Below are 16,493 nucleotides of genomic sequence, written 5' to 3'. Positions count from 1 at the left end.
GTGGATTCAATTCGAGCTTCTACTTCTAAAATCCATCTTTCCAGAAACAAGTCTCTCACCGTTGCCACTTGTTATAGACCACCTTCTGCCCCCAGCTGTGCCCTGGACACCATATGTGAATTGATTGCCCCCCATCTATTGTCAGAGCTCGTACTGTTAGGTGACCTAAACCGGGACATGCTTAACACCCCGGCCGTCCTACAATAAAAGGAAGATGCCATCAATCTCACACAAATTATCAATGAACCTACCAGGTACCACCCCAAAGCCGTAAACACGGGCACCCTCATAGATATCATCCTGACCAACCTGCCCTCTAAATACACCTCTGCTGTCTTCAACCAGGATCTCAGTGATCACTGCCTCATCAACGACCAGCCCTCATGACTGTCAAACACTCCCTAAAACACTTCAGCGAGCAGGCCTTTCTAATCGACCTGGCCCGGGTATCCTGGAAGGATATTGACCTCATTCCATCAGTAGAGGATGCCTGGTTATTCTTTAAAAGTGCTTTCCTCACCATCTTAAATAAGCATGCTCCATTCAAAAAAATGTAGAACTAGTAACAGATATAGCCCTTTGTTCTCTCCAGACCTGACTGCCCTTGACCAGCACAAAAACATCCTGTGGTGAACTGCACTTGCATTGAATAGTCCCCGTGATATGCAACTTTTCAGGGAAGTTAGGAACCAATACACACAGGCAGTTAGGAAAGCAAAGGCTAGCTTTTTCAAACAGAAATTTGCATCTTGTAGCACAAACTCCAAAAGGTTTTGGGACTGCAAAGTCCATGGAGGATTAGAGCACCTCCTCCCAGCTGCCCACTGCACTGAGGCTAGGAAACACTGTCATCACCGATAAATCCACGATAGTTGAGAATTTCAATAAGCATTTTTCTATGGCTGGCCATGCTTTCCACCTGGCTACCCCTACACCGGTCAACAGCCCTGCACCCCCCACAGCAACTTGCCCAAACCTCCCCCATTTCTCCTTCACCCAAATCCACATAGCTGATGTTCCCGAAAGAGTTGCAAAATTTGGACCCCTACAAATCAGCTGGGCTAGACAATCTGGACCCTCTCTTTCTAAAATGATTGGCCGCAATTGTTGCAACCCCTATTACTAGCTTGTTCAACCTCTCTTTCGTATCGTCTGAGATCCCCAAAGATTGGAAAGCTGCCGCGGTCATCCCCCTCCTCAAAGGGGGAGACACTCTAGACCCAAACTGTTACAGACCTATATCTATCCTACCCTGCCATTCTAAGGTCTTCGAAAGCCAAGTTAACAAACATTTCGAATTCCACCGTACCTTCTCCGCTATGCAATCTGGTTTCCGAGCTGGTCATGGGTGCACCTCAGCCACGCTCAAGGTCCTAAACGATATCATAACCATCATCGATAAAAGACAATACTGTGCAGCTGTATTCATCGACCTGGCCAAGGCTTTCGACTCTGTCAATCACCACATTCTTATCAGCAGACTCAACAGCCTTGGTTTCTCAAATGACTGCCTCGCCTGGTTCACCAACTACTTCTCAGACAGAGTTCAGTGTGTCAAATTGGAGGGACTGTTGTCCGGACCTCTGGCAGTTTCTATGGGGGTGCCACAGGGTTCAATTCTCGGGCCGACCCTTTTCTCTGTTAACATCAATGATGTCGCTCTTGTTGCTGGTGATTCTCTGATCCACCTCTACGCAGACGACACCATTCTGTATACTTCTGGCCCTTCTTTGGACACTGTGTTAACTAACCTCCAGACGTGCTTCAATGCTATACAACTTCCGTGGCCTCCAACTGCTCTTAAATGCAAGTAAAACTAAATGCATGCTCTTCAACCGATCGCTGCCCGCACCTGCCCGCCCGTCCAGCATCACTACTCTGGACGGTTCTGGACAACTACAAATACCTAGGTGTCTGGTTAGACTGTAAACTCTCCTTCCAGACGCACATTAAACATCTCCAATCCAAAATTAAATCTAGAATCAGCTTCCTATTTCGCAACAAAGCCTCCTTCACTCATGCTGCCAAACATACGCTCGTAAAACTGATCATCCTACCAATCCTCGACTTCGACGATGTCATTTACAAAATAGCCTCCAACACTCTACTCAGTAAATTGGATGCAGTCTATCACAGTGCCATCCGTTTTGTCACCAAAGCCCCATATAACACCCACCACTGCGACCTGTATACTCTCGTTGGCTGGCCCTCGCTTCATATTCGTCGCCAAACCCACTGGCTCCAGGTCATCTACAAGTCTCTGCTAGGTAAAGCCCCGCCTTATCTCAACTCACTGGTCACCATAGCAGCACCCACCCGTAGCACGCGCTCCACTGGTCACCCCCAAAGCCAAATCCTCCTTTGGCCGCATTTCCTTCCCGTTCTCTGCTGCCAATGACTGGAACAAATTGCAAAAATCACTGAAGCTGGAGACTCATATCTCCCTCACTAACTTTAAGCATCAGCTGACAGATCACTGCACCTGTACATAGCCCATCTGTAAATAACCCATCCAACTACCTCATCCCCATATTGTTATTTATTATTATTTTGTTGCTCCTTTGCACCCCAGTATCTCTACTTGCACATTCATCTTCTGCACATCTATCACTCCAGTGTTTAATTGCTATATTGTAATTACTTCGCCACCATGGCGTATTTATTGCCTTACCTCCTTTATCTTACCTCATTTGCACTCACTGTATATAGATTTTTTTTGTGTGTGTTATTGACTGTACGCTTGTTTTTCCCATGTGTAACTCTGTGTTGTTGTTTGTGTCGCACTGCTTTGCTTTATCTTGGCCAGGTCGCAGTTGTAAATGAGAACTTGTTCTCAACTGGCCTACCTGGTTAAATAAAGGTGAAATAAATAAAAAGAAAAACATTTTTATAGAGGGACTTATTCACAGCATACATAATCAGAGCCACAAACTGCCTCTGGAAGCAACGTCAGCACAAGAACTGTTCGTCGGGAGATTCATGAAAATGGGTTTCCTGAGCCTGCTTAATTGTGCAGCTCCCTTTATTGCTCAGTAGCCCACATTTTTTTATTTATCATTGCTATCAGGAAGTATTCCAAAAGCATGGAAATCCTCATAAGGGTGGGGATACAAATTATCTTGTCAACTATCGCCCCATTTCAAGACTACCTTCTTTAGCTAAGATTCTAGAATTCTTGGTTAATGTGCAACTTGGTTCCTTTTTATCTGATAATTGTATTTTTAATATAAACCAATCAGGGTTTAGGCCTGGGCAGAGTACTACCACAGCAGTCAGGCTAGTTTTTAATGATCTTGTCAATACCTTGGATGCTAAAAAGATCTGTGCTGCATTGTTTATTGACCTGTCAAAAGGCGTTCGACACTGTTGATCATTCTGGTTTGCTGAAGAAATGATCAAGAGTTGGCCTGTTTATGGTTTCAGAATTATCTTAGTGACAGGACTCAGGCCATCTTGACAGATGTGGTTAAATCTGAATTCCCTTGTGACAGAGTGACAGAACTCAAGCCATCTGGATAGATGGGGTTAAATCAGAATTATCTTAGCGACAGAACTCAGGCCATCTTGATAGATGGGGTTAAATCAGAATTATCTTAGTGACAGAACTCAGGCCATCTGGATAGATGGGGTTAAATCAGAATTATCTTAGTGACAGAACTCAGGCCATCTTGATAGATGGGGTTAAATCAGAATTATTTTAGCGACAGAACTCAGGCCATCTTGATAGATGGGGTTAAATCAGAATTATCTTAGCGACAGAACTCAGGCCATCTTGATAGATGGGGTTAAATCAGAATTATCTTAGTGACAGAACTCAGGCCATCTTGATAGATGGGGTTAAATCAGAATTATCTTAGTGACAGAACTCAGGCCATCTTGATAGATGGGGTTAAATCAGAATTATCTTAGTGACATAACTCAGGCCATCTTGATAGATGGGGTTAAATCAGAATTATCTTAGTGACAGAACTCAGGCCATCTTGACAGATGGGGTTAAATCAGAATTATCTTAGTGACAGAACTCAGGCCATCTTGATAGATGGGGTTAAATCAGAATTATCTTAGTGACAGAACTCAGGCCATCTTGATAGATGGGGTTAAATCAGAATTATCTTAGTGACAGAACTCAGGCCATCTTGACAGATGGGGTTAAATCTGAATTTCTTGAGATTCAAAAAGGTGTTCCTCAGGGTCCGATTTCGGGTCCATTATTATTCACCTTGTATATTAATGACATAGGAAACACTGTTAATACTTGTAACATTCATCTCTATGCAGATGACACAGTTTCGTGTTACTGTGCCACCTCATGGACTTCAGCATGACTTTGATTCAATTTAGAAATCACTTACAGATCTTAAATGAGCGTTAAATTCAAGTAAAACCAAGCTCATGCTGTTTTCTAGGTCACGAAATGTTGACCCTGAGGACCTGCATATCTGCGCTATAAATGGAGCCCAAATTGAACTCGTTTCTCAATATCAGTACCTGGGTGTCTGGATTGATGACAAGTTGTCTTTCGTAACATGTGGAAGATTGTTTATATCGAAATAAATCATGCCTTTTGGTGATATTGTTTACATGCATGTGGCAACCTTGGCTTTGAGCTCCTTGGACGCGGTCTACCATTCAGCAATACGTTTTATCACAGGGGACAATTTTAGGACTCAACCTTTTAGTTTGTATAAAAATGTGGGCTGGACCTCTCTGTCTATAAGAAGGCAGGACAGTGGGCTCGTTTCCCGGAACCACACATATGTAAACAAGCTTTGGATAAAAGCGTCTGGTAATTGGCATGAATTAATGTCTCCCTCTTGGTTCTTTGCTACTTGATAACATTGTGTTACTGTCTAAGAAGTCTGAGAATATTTTTCAGATTCTGTAAATGCAAAAACAAAATGTTTTTGTTCGCCTTTGTACATCACACCATGTCCACATCAGAATGTGTCTGATGTGATGCTTTAACATGCCATACTGCGCTTTGGAACACTATCAAGTTGGAGGGACACAACCTGTTCATTTGTATGTAGATGGGACACAACCTCTCTCTCTCCCCCTCTCTCTCTTCTCTTTCTCTCTCTATCTCTCTCCTCTCGCCCTTCTCCTCTTTCTATCTCTCTCCTCTCTCCCTTCTCCTCTCTCCCCCTCTCTTTACTCTCTCTATCTCTCTCCTCTCTCCCTTCTCCTCTCTCTCTCCATCTCCCCTCTCTCTCCTCTCTCCTCTCTCTTTCTCCTCTCTCTCTCCTCTCTCTATCTCTCTCTCTCTCCCCTCTCCTCTCTCTCCTCTCTCTCCTCTCTCCTTTCTACTCTCTCTCTCTCCCTTCTCCTCTCTTTCTCTCTCTCCTCTCTCTCCTCCCTATCTCTCTCTCTCCCCTCTCTCTACTCTCTCTCTCTCTCCTCTCTCTCCCCCCTCTCTCTCCCCTCTCTATCTCTCTCTCCCCTCCTCTCCTCTCCTCTCCTCTCCTCTCCTCTCCTCTCCTCTCCTCTCCTCTCCTCTCCTCTCTCTCTCTCTCTCTCTCTCTCTCTCTCTCTCTCTCTCTCTCTCTCTCTCTCTCTCTCTCTCTCTCTCTCTCTCTCTCTCTCTCTCTCTCATCTCTCATCTCTCCTCTCCTCTCCTCTCCTCTCCTCTCCTCTCCTCTCCTCTCCTCTCCTCTCTCTCTCCATCTCTATCTCTCTCTCCTCTCTCCTTTCTCCTCTCTCTCTCTCTCCCCCTCCTTCCCTCTATACATCTGTCAGCATCTATCTATGTTAACCCACCTCCTATCTCTTCTATCTTCGCCCACCAACACAACTGATCTACAATCGGAGCTTCTCATTAAATGGGAAAATGAGGTAGACCTGACCCCGCGACCCCATGATGTCACTCAATATCTCTCCACCCCCCACCCCCAACACAGATACCTTAACAGTCCTTTCCCATGTGAGTCACCAGGCATTGGCTCCACTAGGTAGACAAACACACAGATACCTTAACAGTCTTAACAGTCTAACAGTCTTTTCCCATTCCCTTGTCTTGCATCCAAGATGGCATAGCAGTCAGACGTCCTTTTGTCCTCGTCTTGTCGTGTCCCGTATATATATATATATTTACACCTTTCTTTGCATATCTTTTCTATATTTTATTTTCCAAAAACTCAACTTCAAAACGCTTTCCTGCAACCCGCCTCACCAATTACAAAAAAAAAGTATTATTTACCTCAAATCTGAAAATCCACAATAGAAGCTAGCCAGAAGCTAACCAGAAGCTAACCTGAAGCTAGCCAGAAGCTACCCAGAAGCTAGCCAGTTTACTGGCTAACGTTAGTATTTCAGCTAACCACGGTTTGTGGTCATCAGCTATTCCTTTAGCTCGTTAATCTATCGCCAGTTTTGTACAACGCGACTCAGACCAGAACATACCGGACCTATTTTTCTCCATATCCCCGGATTTCAACCGCAAGCTCTGGGAGAGTAGAAAGGAGAGAGGAGAGAGAGGGAGGAGAGAGAGAGAGAGGAGAGAGAGAGGAGAGGGGAGAGAGAGAGAGAGATAGAGAGAGGAGAGAGAGAGGAGAGAGAGGGGAGATGGAGAGAGAGAAAGAGAGGAGAGAGGAGTGAGGAGAGAAAGAGGAGAGAGGAGACATTTACACCTGTATTTCGCAGCTAGCTAGCTGCTACCCGTGTGTCTATTGGCTTACGTCGATCCCGGAGAAAACATCAATTATTCCGGAGCTAGCCAGCTGAAGAGTTCCATCAGCCATTCCTGGGCTACAATCACCTATCCGGACCCGTTTTACTGCCAATGCGGAGCCCCACCAGGCCTTCACGACTGACTACCGACGTTATCTGCCCGAGGGAGTTATCCAACTGGCACCTCCGTCGCGACGTTACCTGAACGCTCATCTGGGGCCCGCTAATCGTTAGCTGTCTTCTCGGCTGCTATCTGAATAAGTCTATCGGATAATTTTTTCTTGGGTCACTATAACTATCTATTTTGCCAATTGGATTGATCCCCTCTACCACACGGAACCCCACTAATCTACCGACGGAAACGCACGAGGCGGCAAAAACAGACCTCCATCCTATGCTATCTTGCTACCGATAGCCCGGCTAGCTGTCTGAATCGCCGTGACCCCAACCAACCTCTACTCACTGGACCCTTACGATCACTCGACTAAACATGCCTCTCCTTAATGTCAATATGCCTTGTCCATTGCTGTTCTGGTTAGTGTTTATTGGCTTATTTCACTGTAGAGCCTCTGGCCCTGTTCACTATACCATATCCAACCTTTCAGTTCCACCACCCACACATGCGATGACATCACCTGGTTTCAATGAGACAATATCTCATTGAGACAATATCTCTCTCATCATCACTCAATACCTAGGTTTACCTCCACTGTATTCACATCCTACCATACCTTTGTCTGTACATTATTCCTTGAAGCTATTTTATAGCTTAGGAAGACCACCAAAAATTCTGACATTTTCATCCCTAACTACAACATTTTCAGACAAGATATAACGGCCAAAGGGGGCGGTGTTGCAATCTACTGCAAAGATAGCCTGCAGAGTTCTGTCCTACTATCCAGGTCTGTTCCCAAACAATTTGAACTTCTACTTTTAAAAATCCACCTCTCTAAAAACAAGTCTCTCACCGTTGCCGCCTGCTATAGACCACCCTCTGCCCCCAGCTGTGCTCTGGACACCATATGTGAACTGATTGCCCCCCATCTATCTTCAGAGCTCGTGCTGCTAGGCGACCTAAACTGGAATATGCTTAACACCCCAGCCATCCTACAATCTAAGCTTGATGCCCTCAATCTCAAACAAATTATCAATGAACCTACCAGGTACCACCCCAAAGCCGTAAACACGGGCACCCTCATAGATATCATCCTAACCAACTTGCCCTCTAAATATACCTCTGCTGTTTTCAACCAAGATCTTAGCGATCACTGCCTCATTGCCTGCATCCGTAATGGGTCAGCGGTCAAACGACCTCCACTCAACACTGTCAAACGCTCCCTGAAACACTTCAGCGATCAGGCCTTTCTAACCGACCTGGCCGGGGTATCCTGGAAGGATATTGATCTCATCCCGTCAGTAGAGGATGCCTGGTTATTTTTTTGAAATGCCTTCCTCACCATCTTAAATAAGCATGCCCCATTCAAGAAATTTAGAACCAGGAACAGATATAGCCCTTGGTTCTCTCCAGACCTGACTGCCTTTAACCAACACAAAAACATCCTATGGCGTTCTGCATTAGCATCGAACAGCCCCCGTGATATGCAACTTTTCAGGGAAGCGAGAAACCAATATACACAGGCAGTTAGAAAAGGCTAGCTTTTTCAAGCAGAAATTTGCTTCCTGCAACACAAACCCCAAAAAGTTCTGGGACACTGTAAAGTCCATGGAGAATAAGAACATCTCCTCCCAGCTGCCCACTGCACTGAAGATAGGAAACACTGTCACCACCGACAAATCCACTATAATTGAGAATTTCCATAAGCATTTTTCTACGGCTGGCCATGCTTTCCACCTGGCTACCCTACCCCGGTCAACAGCACTGCACCCCCCACAGCTACTCGCCCAAGCCTTCCCCATTTCTCCTTCTCCCAAATCCAGTCAGCTGATGTTCTGAAAGAGCTGCAAAATCTGGACCCCTACAAATCAGCCGGGCTAGATAATCTGGACCCTTCCTTTCTAAAATTATCTGCTGAAATTGTTGCCACCCCTATTACTAGCCTGTTCATCCTCTCTTTCGTGTCATCTGAGATTCCGTCTGAAAGCAGCTGCTTCAAAGGGGGGGATCCTCTTGACCCAAACTGCTACAGACCTTTATCTATCCTACCCTGCCTTTCCAAGGTCTTCGAAAGCCAAGTCAACAAACAGATTACCGACCATTTCGAATCCCACCATACCTTCTCCGCTATGCAATCTGGTTTCAGAGCTGGTCATGGGTGCACCTCAGCAACGCTCAAGGTCCTAAACGATATCTTAACCGCCATTTGGGAAGGTAGTCTCCTCACTCTTGGAGTGATCGCTGGACCCCTGTCCTGATGACATTCTACCGTATCTGTCATTGGTTGGAATTGATTTTCTTTCTGATACTGTGTGTCATCGGTCACCTTGGTGGCAGAACAGAACAGAACAGGGAGGCCAGTATCGATTGTACCTGGAGATAAGAAAGAGGGAGGGAGGGAGGGAGGGAGGGAGGGAGGGAGGGAGGGAGGGAGGGAGGGAGGGAGATGGAGAAGGAGAAGGAGAAAGGGAGGGATTACCCAATTTCACCTTCATTTTCTCCTTTCATTTTCCTCCTCTCATGTCATCAACCTCTCGTGTGGCTCAGGATAACTTTATTAAAGGTTTGCCTGCCTTATCAATTTCCTAAAAGCGCCCTAAATGCAACACATATTGCTAATATCAATGAATATCCAATTACTATTGACAATAACTAATTGCATTCTGCTAAAGGTAGTTGGATTCCGTAATAATTTTGACGTTTTCAATTACGTTATCTGTCAATGCTTGCTGATACTTTTTGCCATATCGTGCAGCTAGCTGATAGCTACTTAAAAAGCTCTCTTTTCCATTATTTTCTCACATAAATAGACTTGGACCCCCCCCCCCTTTCCATATTTCTCAAAACACCCATTTTTCTTTTTCCGTTTTTCTCACATTGGCATAGTCTGCCGCAGTGTCACAAGCCCAAAATCCATTAGGTTTGTGTTCAAAAATAAAGGGTGTAGTGACAGGGCAAAGTCAGTCAGTGTAGTCCTCCTAAAGGGTGTAGTGACAGGGTGTAGTCCTCCTAAAGGGTGTAGTGACAGGGTGTAGTCCTCCTAAAGGGTGTCGTGACAGGGTGTAGTCAGTCAGTCAGTCCTCCTAAAGGGTGTAGTGACAGGGTGTAGTCCTCCTAAAGGGTGTAGTGACAGGGTGTAGTCCTCCTAAAGGGTGTAGTGACAGGGTGTAGTCCTCCTAAAGGGTGTAGTGACAGTCAGTGTAGTCCTCCTAAAGGGTGTAGTGACAGTCAGTCAGTCCTCCAGCCTCCTTCCCTCATTTTATACCTTATTTTATTGTTTAAATAACTTTATAAAAAAAGATTGGTGTGTTTTTTCATCATCTGATCATGCCATGGGGTTGTTGCCATGGGGTTGTTGCCATGGGGTTGTTGCCATGGGGTTGTTGCCATGGGGTTGTTGCCATGGGGTTGTTCGATGGCTGTAACGTGACAAAATGTGGAAGAAGTGAAGGGGACTGTATACAAACGGTCAGTCATACCGCCTGGCACCTATACAAACAGTCAGTCACACCCCCTGGCAGCTATACAAACGGTCAGTCACACCGCATGGCAGCTATACAAACGGTCAGTCACACCGCCTGGCACCTATACAAACAGTCAGTCACATCCCCTGGCAGCTATACAAACGGTCAGTCACACCGCCTGGCACCTATACAAACGGTCAGTCACACCGCCTGGCAGCTATACAAACGGTCAGTCACACCGCCTAGCAGCTATACAAACGGTCAGTCACACCCCCTGGCACTTATAAAAACGATCAGTCACACCCACTGGCAGCTATACAAACGGTCAGTCACACCGCCTGGCACTGTATACAAACGGTCAGTCACACCGCCTGGCACCAAAATAAACAGTCAGTCACACCCCCTGGCACCTATACAAACAGTCAGTCACACCCCCTGGCAGCTATAAAAAGGGTCAGTCACACCCCCTGGCGCCTATACAAACGGTCAGTCACACCGCCTGGCACCTATACAAACGGTCAGTCAGACCCCCTGGCGCCTATACAAACGGTCAGTCACACCGCCTGGCACCTATACAAACGATCAGTCAGACCCCCTGGCGCCTATACAAACGGTCAGTCACACCGCCTGGCACCTATACAAACGGTCAGTCACACCCCCTGGCGCCTATACAAACGATCAGTCAGACCCCCTGGCGCCTATACAAACGGTCAGTCACACCGCCTGGCACCTATACAAACGGTCAGTCACACCGCCTGGCACCTATACAAACGATCAGTCACACCCCCTGGAGCCTATACAAACGGTCAGTCACACCGCCTGGCACCTATACAAACAATCAGTCAGACCCCCTGGCACCTTAGATGCAAACCAAAACATTTCTTTACTTCTGTATACTCACCCCTTATAAGTTGTTGTTCCTCTCTCCTCAGACCACCTCTCTGTCGGTCATCCCACCTGGAAACTAACTAAACAAAACAAAAAATCTCCTTTCCTTTCAGAGACTTACCGTAATGTACTTTTTCCCCCATTTTATACCTTATTTTATTGTTTAAATAACTTTATATAAAAAGATTGGTGTGTTTTTTCATCATCTGATCATGCCATGGGGTTGTTGCCATGGGGTTGTTGCCATGGGGTTGTTGCCATGGGGTTGTTGCCATGGGGTTGTTCGATGGCTGTAACGTGACAAAATGTGGAAGAAGTGAAGGGGACTGTATACAAACGGTCAGTCATACCGCCTGGCACCTATACAAACAGTCAGTCACACCCCCTGGCAGCTATACAAACGGTCAGTCACACCGCCTGGCACCTATACAAACGGTCAGTCACACCGCCTGGCACCTATACAAACAGTCAGTCACATCCCCTGGCAGCTATACAAACGGTCAGTCACACCGCCTGGCACTGTATACAAACGGTCAGTCACACCGCCTGGCACCTATACAAACGGTCAGTCACACCCCCTGGCACCTATACAAACAGTCAGTCACACCCCCTGGCAGCTATAAAAAGGGTCAGTCACACCGCCTGGCACCTATAAAAACGGTCAGTCACATCCCCTGGCAGCTATAAAAAGGGTCAGTCACACCCCCTGGCGCCTATACAAACGGTCAGTCACACCGCCTGGCACCTATACAAACGGTCAGTCACACCCCCTGGCGCCTATACAAACGGTCAGTCACACCGCCTGGCACCTATACAAACAGTCAGTCACATCCCCTGGCAGCTATACAAACGATCAGTCAGACCCCCTGGCGCCTATACAAACGATCAGTCAGACCCCCTGGCGCCTATACAAACGATCAGTCAGACCCCCTGGCGCCTATACAAACGGTCAGTCACACCGCCTGGCACCTATACAAACGATCAGTCAGACCCCCTGGCGCCTATACAAACGATCAGTCAGACCCCCTGGCGCCTATACAAACGATCAGTCACACCGCCTGGCACCTATACAAACGGTCAGTCACACCGCCTGGCAGCTATACAAACGGTCAGTCACACCGCCTGGCAGCTATACAAACGGTCAGTCACACCCCCTGGCACTTATATAAACGATCAGTCACACCCCCTGGCACCTATACAAACAGTCAGTCACACCCCCTGGCAGCTATAAAAAGGGTCAGTCACACCCCCTGGCGCCTATACAAACGGTCAGTCACACCGCCTGGCACCTATACAAACGGTCAGTCAGACCCCCTGGCGCCTATACAAACGGTCAGTCACACCGCCTGGCACCTATACAAACGATCAGTCAGACCCCCTGGCGCCTATACAAACGGTCAGTCACACCGCCTGGCACCTATACAAACGGTTAGTCACACCCCCTGGCGCCTATACAAACGGTCAGTCACACCGCCTGGCACCTATACAAACGATCAGTCACACCCCCTTGTGCCTATACAAACGGTCAGTCACACCGCCTGGCACCTATACAAACGATCAGTCAGACCCCCTGGCGCCTATACAAACGGTCAGTCACACCCCCTGGCGCCTATACAAACGGTCAGTCACACCGCCTGGCACCTATACAAACAGTCAGTCACATCCCCTGGCAGCTATACAAACGATCAGTCAGACCCCCTGGCGCCTATACAAACGATCAGTCAGACCCCCTGGCGCCTATACAAACGATCAGTCAGACCCCCTGGCGCCTATACAAACGGTCAGTCACACCGCCTGGCACCTATACAAACGATCAGTCAGACCCCCTGGCGCCTATACAAACGATCAGTCAGACCCCCTGGCGCCTATACAAACGATCAGTCACACCGCCTGGCACCTATACAAACGGTCAGTCACACCGCCTGGCAGCTATACAAACGGTCAGTCACACCGCCTGGCAGCTATACAAACGGTCAGTCACACCCCCTGGCACTTATAAAAACGATCAGTCACACCCACTGGCAGCTATACAAACGGTCAGTCACACCGCCTGGCACTGTATACAAACGGTCAGTCACACCGCCTGGCACCAAAATAAACAGTCAGTCACACCCCCTGGCACCTATACAAACAGTCAGTCACACCCCCTGGCAGCTATAAAAAGGGTCAGTCACACCCCCTGGCGCCTATACAAACGGTCAGTCACACCGCCTGGCACCTATACAAACGGTCAGTCAGACCCCCTGGCGCCTATACAAACGGTCAGTCACACCGCCTGGCACCTATACAAACGATCAGTCAGACCCCCTGGCGCCTATACAAACGGTCAGTCACACCGCCTGGCACCTATACAAACGGTCAGTCACACCCCCTGGCGCCTATACAAACGGTCAGTCACACCGCCTGGCACCTATACAAACGATCAGTCACACCCCCTGGCGCCTATACAAACGGTCAGTCACACCACCTGGCACCTATACAAACGATCAGTCACACCCCCTGGCGCCTATACAAACGGTCAGTCACACCGCCTGGCACCTATACAAACGATCAGTCAGACCCCCTGGCGCCTATACAAACGGTCAGTCACACCGCCTGGCACCTATACAAACGGTCAGTCACACCCCCTGGCGCCTATACAAACGGTCAGTCACACCGCCTGGCACCTATACAAACGGTCAGTCACACCCCCTGGCGCCTATACAAACGGTCAGTCACACCCCCTGGCGCCTATACAAACGGTCAGTCACACCGCCTGGCACCTATACAAACGATCAGTCAGACCCCCTGGCACCTTAGATGCAAACCAAAACATTTCTTTACTTCTGTATACTCACCCCTTATAAGTTGTTGTTCCTCTCTCCTCAGACCACCTCTCTGTCGGTCATCCCACCTGGAAACTAACTAAACAAAACAAAAAATCTCCTTTCCTTTCAGAGACTTACCGTAATGTACTTTTTACCCCCTAACAAGTTGTTGTTTCTCTCTCGTCAGACCGTCCCCCTGCTCCCGTCAACGTGTCCGTGATGCACCTGAGGGCCGACTCAGCCACGGTCTCCTGGGAGATACCTGAGGGTGACGTCATCATCGGCTTCTCCATTTCACAGCAGGTTACTACTATCTAGTTACTATCTAGCCTAGTGGTCTCGTTGACAAAATAGATACAAACGTAATGGGTGGATGAGACTCTTGGGTAAAGGTTTAGTTTGCTAAGTGAATTCCACTGTTAAAGATGTTTATTTAGTAAATGTCATTGTTGTAGAGGTTTCTGTTTACATCAGTATTTGATGTGCTAAATGTCTGATGTGTATTAAGGTAAATACAGACGTATATACGGTGCATGTTTACTACTGTCGCATTCGGATTCCAAGAACACAGGATGAGATGTTACTATCCTTTGTGCAAGCACTTCCAAGAGTTCATGAACTGTGAGCCTGGTGAAATTTGGGGAGCGCATCGTCAGTAGTGTACCTTTGGTTCCTAGGGTGTTTCGGCCTTTCACACTATACACCCTCCCCAAAGGCGGCCAGCGACAGGGTGATCAATCCTACGCTTGCGTTCCCATTCCCAATTAGTCATAGGAGTTGCCTTGTTGTTGATAGCCAACATCCCATGGGACTATGCATGGCAGGGGCGGAAAGTATTCAGACCCCTTGACTTTTTACACATTTTGTTACGTTACAGCCTTATTCCAACTTTTTTTGTTGTTGTATCAATCTACACACAATACCCCCGATAATGACAAAGCAAAAACTGGTTTTTCGAAACGTTTGCAAATTCATTACAACTCAAAACATTTTTAAAAAAGCACTCGCACATCTGAGCAATCTGTTTTGCAGGTGACAGTTGAACAAGATGAAGGAAAAAGGAAACTGCTCTTGATAGTGTCACTGATTGTAACGTCCTGACCAGAGTTCTTATGTGTTTTGCTTGTTTAGTGTTGGTCAGGACGTGAGCTGGGTGGGAATTCTATGTTGTGTGTCTAGTTAGTCTGTTTCTGTGTCCAGCCTAATATGGTTCTCAATCAGAGACAGCTGTCAATCGTTGTCCCTGATTGAGAATCATATATAGGTGGCTTGTTTTGTGTTGGGGATTGTGGGTGGTTGTTTACTGTCTCTGTGTTTGTGTTCTGCACCAGATAGGACTGTCTCGGCTTTCACGTTTGTTATTTTGTTATTTGTAAATGTTCATCGTTTATCATCTTATTAAACATGTTGAACAATAACCGCGCTGCATTTTGGTCCTCTCCTTCATCCCAGGAAGAAAGCCGTTACACTGATCATTAATAAGCTTTACGTATCGGCCTCACGGCCTTAGTCAGAGCTTTATTCATTACAACTAAAATACTGAAATATCACATTTTATATAAGTATTCAGACCTTTAACTCAGTACTTTGTTGAAGCACCTTTGGCAGCGATTACAGCCTCGAGTCTTCTTGGGTATGACGCTACTAGCTTGGCACACCTGTACTTGGGGAGTTTCTCCCATTGTTCTCTGCAGATCCTCTCAAGCTCTGTCAGGTTGGATGGAGAGCGTCGCTGCACAGCTATTTTCATTTTTTTGTTGTAAAGTAGCAAACATTTCTAAAAAACTATTTTTGACATGTCATTATGGGGTATTGTGTTTAGATTGCTAAGGATTTTTTTTATTTAACTTATGTAACTTAACAAATTGTGTCAAGGGGTCTGAGAAGTTTCCAAAGAGTTTCAAAACAGCTCATGATCATAAGGCAGGAGACAGCAAAATATTCTCCAAAATACAATATTCGATTATATGACTAGAATGCTTTAGATTTCACCCACAAAAATTCAGTCTAAATTCACCTGTTTCCAGTTGTTACCAGCATCAGATGAGATGAACATTCCTACACTATTGTATGACATATTCAGACCCAATATTCACTGTGATAAAAATGCAACAAAGCATTAGTTAAACATTCAAATGATGGTATCAACTACAATGAGAGAATAGATACAGAGAAGAACAACCATTCCATGCATCATGTGGATGGATATTGCACTGTAGGCATTAACATTTTCACTATTTCTTAGCAATACCTAAGGCTTGGTTCACATGCTAATATAAATGACCACGAAGGAAGGTTTGACTCTGCCCCGCCACCAGCTAAGAATGTAAATAAAGGTCAACGTGTTTGATTTGTCAGGAGATAGACGGTTCCAGGGTTAATATCCACAGCTGCCAGAGAAACATTTTCAGGTGGGATAGCTTTGAGAATGTTTAGAATAGTGGAACTACCTACGCATAATGATGTTTAAACATACTCACTGTGCATCCTGAGTAGTAGTAGTAGCTGTATGCTCTGTGAGTGATGCTCTGTGTAAGTAGTAGTAGTAGGCCT

The 16,493-nt window shown here is 46.5% G+C and overlaps 1 protein-coding gene across 1 annotated transcript in view; it reads left to right on the top strand.

The window, feature by feature from the left end:
* Nucleotides 1-16,493, top strand: part of LOC120024274 (fibronectin type III domain-containing protein 4-like) — an 80,523-nt gene that overhangs the window by 23,418 nt on the left and 40,612 nt on the right. Inside the window, exon 2 of the mRNA XM_038968470.1 lies at nucleotides 14,128-14,243. Coding sequence (XP_038824398.1) covers nucleotides 14,128-14,243 — 116 coding nt within the window. The remainder of the gene's footprint in view (nucleotides 1-14,127; nucleotides 14,244-16,493) is intronic.

This window comes from Salvelinus namaycush, chromosome 29, assembly GCF_016432855.1.
Source record: "Salvelinus namaycush isolate Seneca chromosome 29, SaNama_1.0, whole genome shotgun sequence".
Taxonomy (NCBI): Eukaryota; Metazoa; Chordata; class Actinopteri; order Salmoniformes; family Salmonidae; genus Salvelinus; species Salvelinus namaycush.
The sequence above is the reverse complement of the archived record's forward strand: the minus strand, read 5'-3'. Positions and strand labels throughout refer to the sequence as shown.